Source organism: Mizuhopecten yessoensis, unplaced genomic scaffold, assembly GCF_002113885.1.
Source record: "Mizuhopecten yessoensis strain PY_sf001 unplaced genomic scaffold, ASM211388v2 scaffold5803, whole genome shotgun sequence".
NCBI classification, from domain to species: domain Eukaryota; kingdom Metazoa; phylum Mollusca; class Bivalvia; order Pectinida; family Pectinidae; genus Mizuhopecten; species Mizuhopecten yessoensis.
The window spans coordinates 831,146-849,204 of record NW_018406231.1 but is presented as its reverse complement, the minus strand read 5'-3'; the positions used below and the strand labels follow the sequence as shown (position 1 = coordinate 849,204).

Sequence of the window (18,059 nt, the reverse complement as noted above, 5' to 3'; positions counted from 1 at the left end):
TTTGAATATTACATGTTAATAACTTGATTGGAATTATAACCTTGAGTTGACAGTTTGATACTTTGAAAATTTTGAGCCAGCCCTACCCCCAAGGGCTGTAGGGTGGGGCTCAAGGGAGTCAGTGTGCTAAAATTTCTTCATTTTCCTTGTTTAGAATCAGAGGTGCTAGTTTCAAATCCTTTTTAGTCTGAAATCTGTATGCTTGATATTGAATAAGGTGGTTTTATTGTTTTTTGTCACTTTGAATAATATTTCTGTTCATGTTAAAAACGAAATCAACTCTCTGTATAAATATATCAGGTGACCGTTAAGGCCCATGGGCCTCTTGTTTCCTTTAGACTACAAAATAGTTGGTTTTCATTCACTGGAGATTTTAAAACTTTGCCATTACTTGATTTGATAGGGTTCTAAATTAGAAGAGCATCACATCCAAGGAATTGCCATGACGATGTGTCAGATGTGTGTCCATGGTGACCGCTTTGGTGAGGCTTGTATCCAAGTGTGTGGAGGGGTCAGTCTGACCGATACCCTGTCACGCCTTGTGTGGTCTCGGGGGTCAATACGGTCAGCACAGTGTATGCAGTTCATGCTTAGGTGAGTTTCGGCTGCTGATCTTGTGACTGATATAATGGAGGATCTTGTGACTGATATAATCGAGGATCTTGTTACTGATATAATGGAGGATCTTTTGACTGACATAATGGAGGATCTTGTGACTTATATAATGGAGGATCTTGTGAGTGATATAATGGAGGATCTTTTGACTGACATAATGGAGGATCTTGTGACTCATATAATGGATGATCTTTTGACTGATATAATGTAGGATCTTGTGACTGATATAACGGACGATCTTGTGACTGATATAATGTAGGATCTTGTGACTGATATAATCGAGGATCTTGTTACTGATATAATGGAGGATCTTGGGACTGATATAATGGAGGATCTTTTGGCTGATATAATGGAGTATCTTGTGACTGATATAATGGGGGATCTTGTGACTGATATAATCGAGGATCTTGTTACTGATATAATGGATGATCTTGTGACTGATACAATGGAGGATCTTGTGACTGATCTAATGGAGGATCTTGTGACTGGTATAATGGAGGATCTTGTGACTGAAATAATGGAGGATCTTGTGACTAATATAATGGAGGATCTTGTGAGTGATATAATGGAGGATCTTTTGACTGATATAATGGATTATCTTGTGACTGATATAATGGACGATCTTGTTACTGATATAATGGAGGATCTTCTGACTGATATAATGGAGGATCTTATGACTGATATAATGGAGGATCCTGTGACTGATATAATGGAGGATATTGTGACTGATATAATGGAGGGTCTTGTGCCTGATATAATGGAGGATCTTGCGACTGATAAAATGGAGGATCTTGTGACTGATCTAATGGAGGATCTTGTGACTGGTATAATGGAGGATCTTGTGACTCATATAATGGATGATCTTTTGACTGATATAATGGAGGATCTTGGGACTGATATAATGGAGGATCTTGTGTCTGATATAATGGAGGATCTTTTGACTGATATAATGGATGATCTTGTGACTGATATAATGGAGGATCTTTTGACTGATATAATGGAGGATCTTGTGACTGATATAATGGAGGATCTTGTGACTGATATAATGGAGGATCTTGTGACTGATATAATGGATGATCTTGTTTGGCTGTGAACTTTTGGACTAATGAACAGTTGTAAATGTAATTGTTTTAGCGCACTCAAAATTTAGTGCTTGATTGAATTTTAACAGATTAGCACATTGATGAATTGGTGCATCCACAAAATAGGTAATAACAAACAATATACAGGAACTTCATAGGCATTATCATGATTAAGCACCATATTGGCATTATCATGATTAAGCACCATATTGGCATTATCATGATTAAACACCATATTGGCATTATCATAATTAAACACCATATTGGCATTATCATAATTAAGCACCATATTGGCATTATCATGATTAAGCACCATATTGGCATTATCATGATTAAGCACCATATTTAAAGTGAAAAATGCACTAAGATAATTATATAAGACTACCGCTAAAATATATATGTTTACAGTATATCATGCACGACTTTGTGGCCATTGATCTCGTGAATGGCCTCAATTTCACATCCTTTCCTTAATTTAAGATATTACATAGGAAAGTGTTACAGGAGTAAAAAGAAGTTGTCAACTTAAGGAAATTTTCTTTACGTATTCATTAAAGCTTTTCTATAGAAAATCTTCATAATTTCTTTAAGTTAAGGAAGGTTCTCCAGACTGGTGCCTGATAAACCTTCCATTGATGAGCTGTTACAGCATGAACTATTACAGCTGACATTGTAGTTATTGACCTTGTGACCAATGAACTTAATTGTACTGATGACCTTGAACCCTGTAAAATCTATTATAGTGGACATTGATAGAGTGTTTGTATCCCCACAGGTTGACCACTGCCTACCTATGATAGAGTGTTTGTATCCCCACAGGTTGACCACTGCCTACCTACAATGTGTGTTTAGCTGCCTGGATGGTACTCAGCTAGCCAGTCTGAAGGACTCGGTCATTCCCAGACCACTGGTCACTCTGGTCAGTCAATACTGTTGTAACCATGTTTGTCCTAGGCTAAGTTATAGTTAACACATCTGAAGATCAAGTATTCTTGACATGAAAGTACATGTAGTATTAAAGATTATATTCGGATCATTTGAGGAGCAAGGTATTCATAATTTGACAGCTAATACTAGATATTTCTCTGGGAAGACAAATAGGCTTGTAGAAGATACAGGATAGTCCTGGATGGGACCCTGGGACCCTCAAAAGTGAAATAAGCAATTTTCTTTGAATTTTGCATATAATGGCACCTCTGATCATTGAGTTGACTTAAAAATTGTTGAAAATGTCTTATAGCTCTCAGCCTCGTAGCTCTCAGCCTCGAGGGTTGACCTATATTTTTGGTCATTGTCAAAAAAGGAAGACATAGTTCATAAGACAATAATAAATATCTGATTAAACCCGGGAAAGACAGCCAAAAGCCAGAGAGAGACAACTGTATGTAGTCATAATGTTATATTTTATAGTGCACTATCAAGGCTAATATTCATGGGGGTTTTAATTTCGCTAATTTCGCAAATGCATGAAAGTTTTAGATCATGGCCAGAACAGTCAGGTTTGACATGTCTGTGATGCCAGTTAAGGTTACTGCATTGTGTCGGAACCTGGTTCAATTTTACTGTTATTATTGTAACACCAAGTTTTCCAGTTCTCGGCCACGGACTCTACCCCAGATCACAACAAACTAATGAATATGTTAAAGCTCACAAGGCTCATATAGACACCAACTCAGCAGACGACATACTAGGGAAATTAATTAGTGCTTGGAACTTTCTGCAAAGTGTTCCGAAAAAGACATAAATTGTGATTAGCAAAAATAAAAACCTGCGAAAAGTTAGAAACGGAAACAAAATCGCAAAGATTTTACACACCCATGAAACTAAACAACTTTACAGTATGTCTTTCTGTTTATTTTTTGGTAGTTTGTGTTTTTATGCTGTCGCCTGCTGCCACAGATCAGGAATCATCAAAATCCCCGAGGATCAGGGGAGTTCAGGCTCACACATCTCATCTACCGCTCAAAAAAGTTCACCGAGTGTTGTCAGCATATACAGGTATGTAGTGAGATATCTACTTATCTGCTGTGAAAATAGGGTCATAGAATATCGCCACACACACAGTGGTGTTATTGTTCTGACAAAAAATGAAGAGGACACTTTCTAATTGACCTGTAGAAGTTATCCATGATCTCTGTCATTGTGCTGAGGAAATTGATATAGAATACTGTCCTGAATGCTCAGGAAATTATCAAATATTAAAATGTTATTTGACCTGTAGATGTATAGTTCATATTGTCTGTTTTGTATAAATACTATAATGTATTTTACTGAGCTATCACATCTGTTTGAACAGCTGACATTTAAGGAATGGGTTACCATGGAGATGACAGTTTGTCCTGACCTTGACCTTTTGAGTTTCCATGAAAGGTATATACTCGGTTTCAGAACCTGTAACAAAACAATTTCGTCGCAGTTTAACTTTCGCTTTTTTGGGCCCGGGAGGAATTTATCATGACAGCTAATATTAGTACACAACATACAATGAATAGTAGTTATAAGTCGAGGGAGAAATTAACACTGGGGGAACATGGGTTTTATTGACAAAGGGTGAATAATGGACTGGGTGAATGTACCCCTGGTGTACAGTATATATTTAGTTTACCCCAGTATTACTATCACAACCCATAACCTGTTTTACCCATTCATTATGTCTACAGGACTTGTATGGAATTTTTCCATCTAAACTTGTTTCTGGACAAAAAGTCTTAAAATTATGAAATATTTTTACAAAAATGGGTCAATATAATATGTGAGAAATACTCAGAACAAGTATGAATGTGTATTCTCTTCAGCTGTTGATGAGGTTAAATACAGGTCCATGATCCGGACTGGTTATGTTCGTAAAAGCATTCATACTGTAATAATTTAGGAGAGGAACATATTAATGTGATGAGTTATGAGAGGATTTTTTTTTTTTTAATATATTTTTTTCCTGCAGGAGGGAATATCACTGTTGGTGTATGTACCAGAAATTTTCCTGCTCGGTTCCTAGGACGGAAGGTCAGAAACTGAATACTGGATGTTTGGATGTGAGGGAGGCATGCTCAGTCCTGATGGAGGCCTTACTCACAGAAAGTTTTAGGTATTGACCATGGCTATAGAAGCTTTAACGTTTAATACTAGGACACTCGGAGTACAACGGTCCTCAAACTTCATCATTATGTGGATACATCCTGACGACTACTATGTTTACACTAATATATGAAACATAGGTCACTGTGACCTATATTTTTCACTTCAATGTTTTTAATAGAAGCTGGGTTTGGCTCCAATTCAATCAAAGTGGGGTGTATATGTTTACAAACTTTTCCAAGACCTTCACCAATCGTCATGAAGTTGTAGTTCAAAGATCACTAGTAGATTTGGTCACCTATAGATAGTCACTGAAACAGTTCCTCAATAGAATGAAATATTTGGACTTGACTAGTCATCCTTGGTTCTGAGTCATATTTACACAAAGTTGAGTTCTCTAGTAGCACTGTAGAGTCATTTGTACAAAAACACTGCATATTTAAACATGATCTCACCTTTCATGTTATATTGTATTGTACCATATGTATATGCAAATGACTTGTTAGCTTATTTTATAATTACTAATTAAATCTTCCAATTCAAAGGTTGGAATAGTTCATTATGAAATTTCAGGGGTGAGTGAGTTAAAAGCAAATCAATTTAATTATCCTGTTATCAGTTTATTTAAGTTTTTCTTTAATATGTGAATATGTATAAGAATATAACTTTGTAAAACATTGGACAGGCACACTTCTAAGTCTACAGTAAGCTGTGGTCAGTGTCACCATGACAACAGGACTGGTGCAGATCACGGGGGACGAGCAGATTTTGTACACCTACTGCAGGTCAGTTTTCCTTAGTTGTCGGGAACTGACATTCACAGTATCCTTGTTTCAGTGGTCATTACCAATAGAAAGTCCCTTTATATATTGTGAGGAGTCTATTGCAAAGAAAATGTTTAATTCAGAACACATCTATAAGATCAAAGGACATCAGCAATATTTACCCTGGAAAAAAATACTTAAATCTAAATGCACAAATTAACCTAAATGCCCAAAATATTAAGGCTAAGTCCACCAATTAGCCACGAAGTAGCGGAGGCGAGACTAAGGTGTTGCTGCAACAGCGGTGGCGTCAACATTAAGTTTTTGCATTTAAGTTAGTTTCACTGAAAGTTTAAGTGCTAGACAAATCAAACTTGGATCATAGATGCATCTTAGGTAGTACATCTCAACCAGATCAGATGCTGGATGCTGCCTTCCGTTCATGGTCCATTGACTTTGTCAGTATCTCCCTCAACAAAAAGTTTTTGCATTTAAGCTAGTTTCTCCGAAACTACAAGTGCTAGACCAACCAAACTTGACCTATGCTTTTCAACTTTCATTTGAGCAGTGCATGTCCTATGGGCCTCTTGTTTATTGTGTGTCCCCAAACAAAGCACGATTATAGTATTACTGCAATGTTAATTGTATGTGTACCTAAATTGTATCACATATTTTTAAAGGAAATTGTGACAAAGTTACCAAGCACAGGAAGTGAGGAGGATTGTGGGAGTCCATGGCTACTTCAGCAGCTACTCAAGGCTTTACAGCAGCATGGCAGTGACAGTCTGGGAACAGAAGCTATCCTACATCATTTTATAAGGTAACTATATTGCAGCAAATGTATATAAAGAAAAAGATTATATAGCACTCTGGTGGCAGATTTTAATTGTACATATAGGATTATGGTTTGCCTTCTAGCTTCATGCTAGAGGGAATTTGCCTTTAGCTCAGTGGTAGAGCGTCCGACTAGGAAGTCTAGGGTCGCAGGTCCAATCCCCAGTAGTTGAAGCACACCACTCTCTTTCCTGTTACAAATGGTGTCTGTGGCCCTTCCTGTAGTGACAGGGAGCTAGAACCTGGGTTGTTGAGGTGTTTGAGGGCGAACACGTTGAAAAAGGGGGAAGTAGTGTGGCAGATTTTAATTGTACATAACATTCGATCACCTTCTCGCTTTGGGCTAGAGGGAATTCTCCTATAGCAGTGGTAAAGTGCCTGACTAGGAAGTCTTTGGTAAAGCGTCTGACTAGGAAGTCTTTGATTGTGGCTTGTTCCCCAGTGGAAACACACTACTCACTTTCCTGTTAAGCTCTAATCACCTTAAATTGTTGGAGAAGATCAATGTAGAGTTTTCCTGTTTAATACACTTAATATCACTTTGCTTAATATCAACTTTCATTTAATATCATGTAAATGAAAGTTGACAGTAAGCAGTGTGATATTAAGTGTAATCTTGCTAGGCTGCCATCCTTTTTGTATTGATAATTCAGAGAGTTATTTCCCTTGATTTATGAGAGTTGTCTTTTTTTCCATGTTGGAGTTGAAGTACTATTCTGATGTTATGTTGTATTACAGACTGGCCATGTGTCTGCCTGCCCATCTGTTTTACTGTGATAACGTCCACAAATTGACCGACTCAGGACTAAGCATCACCAGCTGTGATGTCATCAACACAAATCTAGTATGTCATTACAGTCAACAAACACGTCTGGTTGATCATAACAAAACATTTGAAAGATTGACTTTGTAAACTTATGAAGTCCAGAAAATGTATCGGCTCACCTTTTTTCTTTGAGACTTTCCAGTTTGTAGTCACTTCATTGAATATCTGAGGACAAAACAATCAATACACATTAGGGCATATTGTTAATTACGTTTAAACTTTTTTTTGTCAAAAAATAAACTAATTATAAATGCTGCTTGTACTTTGTAGAAACATGGATTATGTCATGGCAGCCATTTTCCTCTCAGTGTGACCCAGTATCTTGTACAGGTAAATATAGGTACTGGTATACCATGCTGGTCAATTTGACCCAGTATCTTGTACAGGTAAATATAGGTACTGGTATACCATGCTGGTCAATGTGACCAAATTAAATGTGACCCAGTATCTTGTACAGGTAAATATAGGTACTGGTATACCATGCTGGTGAATGTGACCAAATTAAATGTGACCCAGTATCTTGTACAGGTAAATATAGGTACTGGTATACCATACTGGTGAATGTGACCAAATTAAATGTGACCCAGTATATTGTACAGGTAAATATAGGTACTGGTATACCATGCTGGTCAATGTGACCAAATTAAATGTGACCCAGTATCTTGTTCAGGTAAATAAAGGTACTGGTAGTATACCATGCTGGTGAATGTAACCAAATTAAATGTGACCCAGTATCTTGTTCAGGTAAATATAGGTACTGGTATACCATACTGGTGAATGTAACCAAATTAAATGTGACCCAGTATCTTGTACAGGTAAATATAGGTACTGGAATACCATACTGGTGAATGTGACCAAATTAAATGTGACCCAGTATCTTGTACAGGTAAATAAAGGTATTGGTTTACCATGCTGGTGAATGTGACCAAATTAAATGTCACCAAGTATCTTGTACAGGTAAATATAGGTACTGGTATACCATGCTGGTGAATGTAGCCAAATTAAATGTGACCCAGTATCTTGTACAGGTAAATATAGGTACTGGTATACCAAACTGGTGAATGTGACCAAATAAAATGTTTCATTCAAGTATATGTGACCAAGCATGCAAATTAGAAATCAAACTTGTTCATCCACATTTGTGTGTCGCCTGCACTGTCAAAGGTGTACTGTTTTGCCCAGAAATACAAAATTATTGCTGTGTATGCCTTCTGCTTGGTGATTATAGCAGATATATATACAAATGTAGTCAATCATTAAATAATCAAAGATACAGACTGATATACGTTGTGTTTGTCAGGGAATGGCTGACTGTGCCCGGTATACAGATGTTAGCAAAGTGTTGATGGAGGCTCCGATACTGTCAATATCAACGTTGGTAAGTACAAACTTTGGGTGCATGAAATGCCTCAAACATAAGGAGGTAGCAGGTCATTTTCATGGTAAATATTGTATTGGAACTTACTGGTCTAAGAGTGTGATTGGTGGGAAAAGGAAGGGATTCTGTATAAGTAATTGTTAAATATATTTTATTATTTTTTAATCAATCGGATGTATTTTAAAGTCATTGAGTCAAGTAGAAATCAAAGGTTGTCAAGGACTTTATAAACAGGAGGTAAATGTAGAATAATATAATGAGATATCATTTTTCGGGTTTCTATAATTTAGTCAAAATGGTTTGCAATGCCCATTCACTCCTGATTTGACCCCAGTTGAACGGATATCCTCCTAGCTGTTCTGTGGAGATGTAGAACATATGTTGACATTGAGATTTTAGATGATATTAACATACACTATTACGGGGCAGTATAAACACCCTGTGCACTTAACAAGTTTGGACAATTAGAATGTTAAGGAAACCTTTTAAAACTTGCAAAAACAAAACATACACTGGCCACTATAAAAGTCCATAAATTAGGGTTGAGATATGGGACCTTTGAACCAGAAAAAGGATAGGATGCTTAATCGGACAAATACTTTAAGTAACATCAATCCTTGTACGATAATTATTACCTATAGAAGATTCAGCAAAATGGAAGTAATTCTGTAATGCGTTATTACTGTATGTAAATGAATATGAGTTGATGAGTGGCCTGTTGTAGGTTCATGTTCAGCATGTTGCCAGTGTGATGGAGGGAATGCAGACTGATCACCAGCAGGATATTTCATTCCTGTTAACCGTCCAGTGGCTTGAAGAGTAGGTGTCAAGGGAGATAACCACCAATTCTACAGCAAAAAGGACATTAACCCTTTCACCACTGTAGACCATAATGGACTCATCCAGATCAATGTATGGAAGAGTCTACTAAAGTTACCTAGGGGTGAAAGGGTTAATTACATAGTTCTCAGGTCCCAGGCCCTCCACAAAAATATTATTATTTCCAGAAAGTCTGTTTCTGTGTCATTTTTAGAATCAAGTTTTTTTACTCTATTGGAATTACATGATTCTCGAAAATCGAAAGGAACTACTTTTTCAATATAAGGCTACTAAAAAGTTTAACTTTACCCACAAACATTGAAATGTTTGAAAACAAATTTAGTACAATAGATTACAACATCCTCTGTCAGGGATTTCTGTGAAAGTTATTCCTACTTCTTCAAGAATTTGGACAACTTTTGGCCAAGAGCCAACACAAAGAGCCAGGGCAATTTTGTATCATTTGAAGAGTAAATTTGTTTGTTTCATGACTTCTCAAAGGAAGGTTACATACCTAACGGTCAGTGGAAGGTTTTCTTTTTCAAAATAAGAAGACTTGTACTGGTATCTTTTAACAGGTATTTGAGTGGACAGAGAGAACCACCTCATAATGAAGCCACGCCGTGGATGGTTGCTGCAGCTGCTGTCTCTCTCGCTTTGACCAGGTATTCTCATTGCCTACATTTCTTCTTATAACCTCATTTCATACAACCTAACCTAACGGCTGTATACCCATATATTATTTGCATTGCGAGAGCATCCCTCCTCCCTCCATCTGATGCCAGTTTCCAGAACATAACTCGACTAATGTTTCATGTACAGATTTAAATCGTGGTGTGTAGAGATATCATGAGAAGGCACATGGATGTTTACCAACATTTGAACACTGCAAACTTTGTTTTACTTATAACCTTGAACTGATGTACAAAAAAGTTTCCAAAGCACATCTCAGTCACTGTTTCATATATGGCCTCAGGTGTGGTATATAAATACATCTCTAGAAGGTACAGTATCATGTACCAAATTTGGAACAGTGTGATCTCTATTTAGTCTATGAACTTGACTTTAAGTACCAAAATGCAGGTTTCTGTGCAATATATTGCTGGAAGATTCATGTAGGGAGATCATATTTGTATGTATGTATATCATGGGCAAGCTGTGTAGCATGTACCATTAAGTGGCCACTGAAACTTTATTACGTATTGTTTCATTAACTCATTCACCCCTGAAAACATATTTGAACTCCTCCAATTGAAAGGTTGGAATAGTTCATTACAAAATTTTAGGGGTGAATAAGTTAAAATGGGGGTTGCAGGTTCCATGAAGCGTCTGCAGCTTCGATTTAAATCCATTTGCCACAAAGCTCGTAGCAGAGGGCTCATTTAGACTAGATCACTCTTAATGAAGAGTTATTTAGATGAACGCTACCAAATTGCAATTAATTGCTGTGGAATTTCAAAATCATCTGTTTTGTAAAATATTTTTGTGGGGACCAGATATATCGTGGTTTCCTGACAAAACACCATTTCATGGGTACATGAATTTGTGAATTACTAGTACGAATTCTAATGTAGAACTGATTTATATCAAACTTTTAATTCTTTGTGGACCTATGAAAGAGCGGATGAAAAGTACCCAGGAAATCAACGAAATTAAAAACCACACGAAAATTAGTGATTTCACAGTATCCCGTTTATACAGGAGATTACTAATTCAGGACTCATAAATATATAGTGTTAATAAATATATAGTGTGTCAATAAATATATAGTGTTAATAAATATATAGTGTTAAGAAATACCAAATCTGCACATTATACTCTGTTGTTTATATTGTAATGGGGCTGCGGTGGCCAAGTGGTCAAGGCGTCTGACATTTTGCTACTACTAGCCCTCCATCATTAGGTCATTGGTTCGAGGCAGTGGCCAGATACTGGCCGTAGGTCGGTGGTTTTTCTCTGGAAACTTCGACTTTCCTCAACAACCAACACCAGCCACAACCTTAAATGACCATAGCTGATAATAGGACCTAAACACAAACAAACCAAACCAAGTGATTGTGATGTAGTTAAATGAGGTGTTGTGTTTCAGTCTGCCACTAAAGAGACTATAGGTCTGCACTCCGTCTGGATGTCTACACCACTTTGTGATGGGCATACTTCATATACTCTGTCACCTTTGATAGCAAACCTTTGTATATGAGGACACTCGGGATGGTAGAGTGTCCCATACTGAGATTATGTCTTGTGCCTGATTACAATATACAGGGCTATCACCATTTGTATGTTAGCATCATGAAATGTGTCTTCTACAATTGCCAAATGTTGTATTCGAGTACAATTTGGGATGTTAGGGTGTCACTGTAATCTAGTTTCATGCCCCACTGAATACAGTTATAGCCATTTGTTATTTTCGGAAACCAAATTTAAGTGAGTTGGTGACGGATGTTTAGTCATTTTACTCTGCTTGTTGTAACATTATTTTTAGGGGCCCGGTGTTTATAATCATCAACAGTTATTCTGGTGATGAGAATTATGGACCTTCTTTGAGTTGTTGAGAAATAATGTACTTTTGCTATGATGTTGCAGTGAGGAGGTCCCACAAGACTTGCTGACAGATATCAGTTGTGCAGGAGACAAGTCAAGCAATGATGTGAGTATCTAGGTTTCTTGTATTCACTATATATTTACAGTATTTACCAGGGAATCTGTACAAGTTTCTGTATGCCTTCTGTTAGTTCCTCACTCACACTACTGGAGGCATCCTCGATACTCCAGGGGTTACGTATACGCTCTAGGATGATCCTTTGATGTACATTAGAAGAATCTCTCTGTCCCGTTTACTGTAAAATTGACTGGCTTTCACGTCCAGTGTCCCTAGTCTCTAATATGTAAAGGACAGGTATCAACCTAGCAATTGCTCAGGATTTTAACCGGACACCAATCAAATAGCTAGCCGCATGCCTTCAACTTTGCTAAGGTATACATGTATTCCTGGAGTATCGAGGATGACTGGAGGAGACAACGGTGCATCACATTGTCCGGAGCCTTATACCCGTTTTCTCATCTTTTTCAGACACTGGCAGTGTATTGTCACCTGGTGTTAGCTGAACTGACAACAGCACATATGTGTAACAGTGACACAAAGGTAGGGATAACCCCATTCATTGTAAAACTTGACAGATATTCGGGGGATTAAACTAAAACATTGACCTAGACACAAGATTTATATGAAATGAAAATTCAGTATTAATAATTTCCCAGATAGCAACATTAAACCTGAAAAATAGCTGAAATTATCTTTTAATATATTGTCTAATGGTGTAATTTTTTCTTTTTTTCTTGCCAAAACATTTATAGTAGAATGACAACAAAAGTCTGCCTTTCAAATGCTCAAATGTACATTTGTGCGATGCAGTACCTGGAATTAAGGAAACTTGTCCCAAATACGATCTGACCCCAGTCTGTTAAATGAGCTTGACTATTTGGTAAACAATTTTGTTCTCCCGTTCGAAGTACTGGTGATTAATAACAGATTTTCCTAAATACAGTACAAGTGATATAACCACATTGTTGTTGGGAGTAATATCCGAGGTTACATGATTCCTGTGATGTTTACTTACAGAAACAGTGTCTGCAGGAGTCGTGTTGGCATGTCCTGCAGTTGTGTCCCTCCGTCCTAACCACAATAGTTCACCCTACAGAAGATCATCTAATTTACACCTCGGCAGTAGCTCAGAGGACAGAACACCTCACGTTACTGAGGTATGTATTGTTTACAGAGGTCACCAAAATGTTAACCTTCTAAAAATAATTGTTAACATGCATATGCTGTAAAATATCATTTTAATGTTCACAAAGAAAACTGTTGACGTTATGAACAACCTCCCATCAAATGTAGTGAACACAATGACAGGCACTCAATTTGAGCACAAGATAGATGAACAATCACAAAATCATTGTTTTAAAGAAAAGGTAGAGCTACAAATGTATGGAATACAAGTTACAATCACAATTAAATGTATTTATATTGTAAGCTGCCTTTCAAAGGATTGTAAATCCTGTACATATTTCATGTATTTTGTCAGAATAAATCTGTGTATCTGTATCTGTATAGGGATACTGTTGTAAAATAAGCAGATATCTTCTTGGTTTTAATGTTTTGAAGACTGTCTGCATCTGTAAATTAACAAATTTTTCAGATCAACAAATGATATATCTGAAAACATTTTCCCATGGTTTTATGAAAATTGGAGGGGGGGGGGGGGTTAAAACATCTGATAAATGATCTATTATGCACACAACACTGCTGTATTCTAAGTTTGATTTTTTTTCGTGTCTATAGGCTCTTGTGTGAACTTGAGACATTTCATGTTCTCAACATATCACATGGATTGGACTGTGTCGTTACCCTGTTTGGAAGTGTAGTCAGGATGTTTGATCAAGGTCAAACACTTGATGGACCTGGATGTGAAACATCAGAGGTATGTCATATAACATCTGGGTTATACAATAGATAATGTGATTACTGTATACCAGGAAATGGTCGCCCTCTCAGACAAGTTTGCCCAGTTTTGAAATCACTATGTATGTTATGTTGTTTACTAATATTTGCGGTTAAGATACATTTACCCTCATCACAGGGGTGAAAAGGGCAAAAATTATAATATTTGGTATACAGTATTTGTATTGAGGCCATAGAATATATATATGGAGATCATATATATTTAGTTGCCATGAGGAAGATTCAACAAGAATTTATAAAACAAGGTATAGTATATTACATTACTATGAAATGTATGACCATGTGAGCTTGCTCAAGTATAATAGTATTTAAAACATTGGTTTATCAATAGATTGCTTGATGTATTTATCATAGAAGTGTTAATTCTTTTCATTTACCATTTATTTTACAGATCTTCTCTATACAAGAAATTCTGGATCTAGCTGAATTTGTGAAACAGTGCATCAAGCTATCAACCATTGAGCAGTTAAATGATATTGAATGCAAGGTAGGTTGTAGTAGACACCACAAAAGGTAGGCTGAAGTAGACACCACAAAAGGTAGGCTGAAGTAGACACCACAAAAGGTAGGCTGAAGTAGACACTACAAAAGGTAGGCTGACGTAGACACCACAAAAGGTAGGCTGAAGTAGACACCACAAAAGGTAGGCTGAAGCAGACACCACAAAAGGTAGGCTGAAGCAGACACCACAAAAGGTAGGCTGAAGTAGACCCTACAAAAGGTAGGCTGACGTAGACACCACAAAAGGTAGGCTGAAATAGACACCACAAAAGGTAGGCTGAAATAGACACCACAAAAGGTAGGCTGAAGTAGATACCACAAAAGGGCTGTATTAGACACCACAAAAGGTAGGCTGAAATAGACACCACAAAAGGTAGGCTGAAGTAGACACCACAAAAGGTAGGCTGAAGTAGACACCACAAAAGGGCTGTATTAGACACCACAAAAGGTAGGCTGAAGTAGACACCACAAAAGGTAGGCTGAAGTAGACACCACAAAAGGTAGGCTGAAGTAACTACCACAAAAACCTTAAAGCCTTGATCTTTACTGAAGGGCAATGTCAAATCACACTACATTTTTATGCCTCACCATTTGATTGAGGGTTGGGGGCGTAAAGCTTTATAGATCAACATTCCTGCGCGAGTCATTGTCAAGACTACCAACTTCATTTCATAACAGATTTTCATCAAAGTTTATACAAAGGTCAAGTATTAGAATATATGTCATAGCAGAATTGTAGGCTCAGTGTGCACCACCTTGTGGATAAGACAAGGAGACTAGATTGATCCTTTGATGTACATCAACAGAATCGTGTGGTCGTGTAACGGTATTATTGACTGGCTTTGAAGTCGGGTATCATCCTCTGTAATGTTCAAAGGACATGTATCAGCCTAGTGATTGGTCAGGTTTTTTACCCGACACCAATCAAATGGCTAACCGCGTGCCTTCAATATTGCTATGACATATATATTACAGGGGTACAGAGAGCAAAAGTGAGGGCAACTCCTCAGATGGGTTTGTATTTCAGGTTCAAAGGTCAGTACCGAGGTTTACTATTGAATTTTGGATGTCAACTACAGGGCCAAAGGGACATTCATGTCTTGCAGACATTTTCTAGTTTTATACAGAACATAGTTAACATCCTTTACACATTAAAATTACTAAATATTAAGTTACAGTGACTGTGATGATACCATATACTGCATTGTTATACTGTTATCTCAAATTGTTGTCATGCTTGTATATATATTTTGATGCAGGGCCATATTGTAAACTAGACATTGGCTAAATATGTAACCCTAGTTAACTCTTTCAGCACTGTAGACCATAATGGACTCATCCAGATCAATGTATGGTAGGGTCTACTCAAGTTACCTAGGGGTGAAAGGGTTAAATAAAAGATATTACACATGTATTATTATTATTATCCTTCCAAACTGACTATAGCCAAGTCTGTTGTTTTATTATAAGGTCAAGTTGTCAGGTGTTAAGGGGTTAACCATGGTATACTGTGGTCTTTGTCTGTACCATCTTTTCCTTTTCCAGGACAACATTAAAATGTGTGGAGCAGATATCTATATGTCATTCAAACAACAGATGTCAATGATGAGATGACCAGAGACGTTGGTTGTGTCAGAAGAGAGGACATGTTTGGGTTAGATGGAAGAAATCCGAATTTGTTAATATAGTGTACACAATATTAAATAAACATTTGATATTGAATTTTGCTGTTTTCCTTGTCTTTGTTTTTTGTAACCTTCAGTTTTAATGTTGTTGATTATATAAAATCTTAAAAACTTGCCAAGAGCAATACTCAGTCTTTTGAAATTTATTTACCTTTTATCAAAGTAACTGAATTGTAGCTTTATGCACGAATAAAGCAAAGCACAATAGAAATATATCAACATGTCAATAAATGTGATTATTTTAGAAACACCAACATCATACTTGCCAAATTTTTGAAATGTTCAATGGGGAGATAATCAAATCACGGCGTGCTGAAATAAAATGTTTGTGTATAACCCTAGGGACAAAATAACACTTTAAAATGACATATTTGAACTATTCTTTCAGATTAAATCGTTAGATATTGGAAAATAGAAAAAGTTTTCCGGATTCATTGGTAGAAAATGTTCAATTTTAGTGTTCAAAATCGGGAATCTTCCTCAAAAATAGGGAGAGCTGGCAAGTATGAAACATTTTTATGCCAAGCTTGAACTAGGGAAAAACGTCTAATTATTATATCCTGAAGAAGGAAAATTTGCTATTGTTGAAGTTACTGTAAATATCCATGTTAGAATTACTCCTTCAAGAAATTCATGTATGTATTCCAAAAAAGCACCTAAAGAACAGACCCTTCAATGGAAAGTTAACACCCAGAAAACCTTCATAGATGGACAAGTTTTTGTGTGCTTTATCAAAACAGTTCATAACAATTTTGGGCATATTTGTTAAGTTTCAGCTGGAAATACATTGTAGTTTCAACTTGATTGGAATTATCGTTATCGGATGGCTGATTGTATGAAAATTAGGAAATGTCCTCTAAGGCTTTATCCAAATTGTATATCGCAACTGCATGGTACCAGCACTCTATAATGTTGGGGTCCAATGCTAGAGTTCACACAAGAACAATGCGCTGAGTATGTTAATTATGGAAAGCACTGGGAAACAGTTCAAGCGTGATTACTGGGGTCCATGGTTTTAAGCATAGTAATTGTAAATTTTATGACCATGGGTTTCACCACTTTGCCCAAATGTTTGGTTTGGTTTTATTTAGTTTAACGTCCTATTAACAGCTAAGGTCATATAAGGATGTGCCTCCATGTGTGTTGTGTATGTGTGCTGAAGGCAGGATAGGTGTTTTTGCATCCTTGTGATAGCCCAGGTCTAATGCCGACTGAAGAGTGCCATCTCACTGAAATACCCAGCGCAGTATTCCACCCGGTCACATTATACTGACAGGGTGAACCACCCTAAATGATGAACGTTAAGCTGGGAATAACAACTACAATTTTTAAGGACTTTGGTATGTCCAGGCCTTTGGGACAAAACCTATTGCCTATCCTACTTGGCCGAACCTACTTTACTGAATCTATATAGAAAATGAAAATAATAAGCTGATAATTCTCATTGCTTTAATTATTACTGTCTTTTTAAACATGAGTATTTCAACTTCGTTTTTAACAATGGCTAGCTGGGATGAACGGCTGCCGATTTTTTTTCTTCAAATTATGACCGTCACCTTTATTTGTGGTCACAGATCTAAATAAAATATTCCAACATTGTATTTAAAAAATCGTTATCATAAGGCTATAGAATATAAACCGACGTTAACTTAGTCAAAATCAAGGCATGGCTGTTAATGTCTTGGTGAAAATAGCACTTCGGATTTCTATAACATGGCCATCACTTTTTTGCTACCCTAATGAACCTTACAAAAAGACAAATATACCAACAAAAGCAATAGTAAAACTGCCCAGTAATGTATTAAAGCAGACTGTGAAAAAGAAAACGAAGGCTTAATTACCTGTATTGGTAAAAAAAACTGGATGATGTGTCATTTCATAACAGAGTACCATTTCAATATCTGAAGAATACGTTTAATGCATCCCAATCAAATATGTGAATTACGATGTTTAAGTGA

General features: G+C 36.8%; 1 protein-coding gene across 1 annotated transcript in view; it reads left to right on the top strand.

The window, feature by feature from the left end:
- LOC110451114 (Fanconi anemia group A protein homolog) overlaps positions 1 to 16,105 on the top strand; it is a 27,205-nt gene extending 11,100 nt beyond the window's left edge. The window contains exons 12-29 of the mRNA XM_021498974.1: positions 404 to 594; positions 2,517 to 2,616; positions 3,564 to 3,695; positions 3,994 to 4,067; positions 4,639 to 4,782; positions 5,458 to 5,557; positions 6,217 to 6,356; positions 7,109 to 7,214; positions 7,467 to 7,526; positions 8,497 to 8,574; positions 9,299 to 9,393; positions 9,972 to 10,058; positions 11,980 to 12,043; positions 12,467 to 12,538; positions 13,016 to 13,155; positions 13,736 to 13,874; positions 14,307 to 14,402; positions 15,962 to 16,105. Of these exons, the coding sequence (XP_021354649.1) occupies positions 404 to 594; positions 2,517 to 2,616; positions 3,564 to 3,695; positions 3,994 to 4,067; positions 4,639 to 4,782; positions 5,458 to 5,557; positions 6,217 to 6,356; positions 7,109 to 7,214; positions 7,467 to 7,526; positions 8,497 to 8,574; positions 9,299 to 9,393; positions 9,972 to 10,058; positions 11,980 to 12,043; positions 12,467 to 12,538; positions 13,016 to 13,155; positions 13,736 to 13,874; positions 14,307 to 14,402; positions 15,962 to 16,030 (1,887 nt within the window). The 3' untranslated portion in view covers positions 16,031 to 16,105. The remainder of the gene's footprint in view (positions 1 to 403; positions 595 to 2,516; positions 2,617 to 3,563; positions 3,696 to 3,993; positions 4,068 to 4,638; positions 4,783 to 5,457; positions 5,558 to 6,216; positions 6,357 to 7,108; positions 7,215 to 7,466; positions 7,527 to 8,496; positions 8,575 to 9,298; positions 9,394 to 9,971; positions 10,059 to 11,979; positions 12,044 to 12,466; positions 12,539 to 13,015; positions 13,156 to 13,735; positions 13,875 to 14,306; positions 14,403 to 15,961) is intronic.
- The last annotated feature ends 1,954 nt before the right edge of the window (positions 16,106 to 18,059 follow it).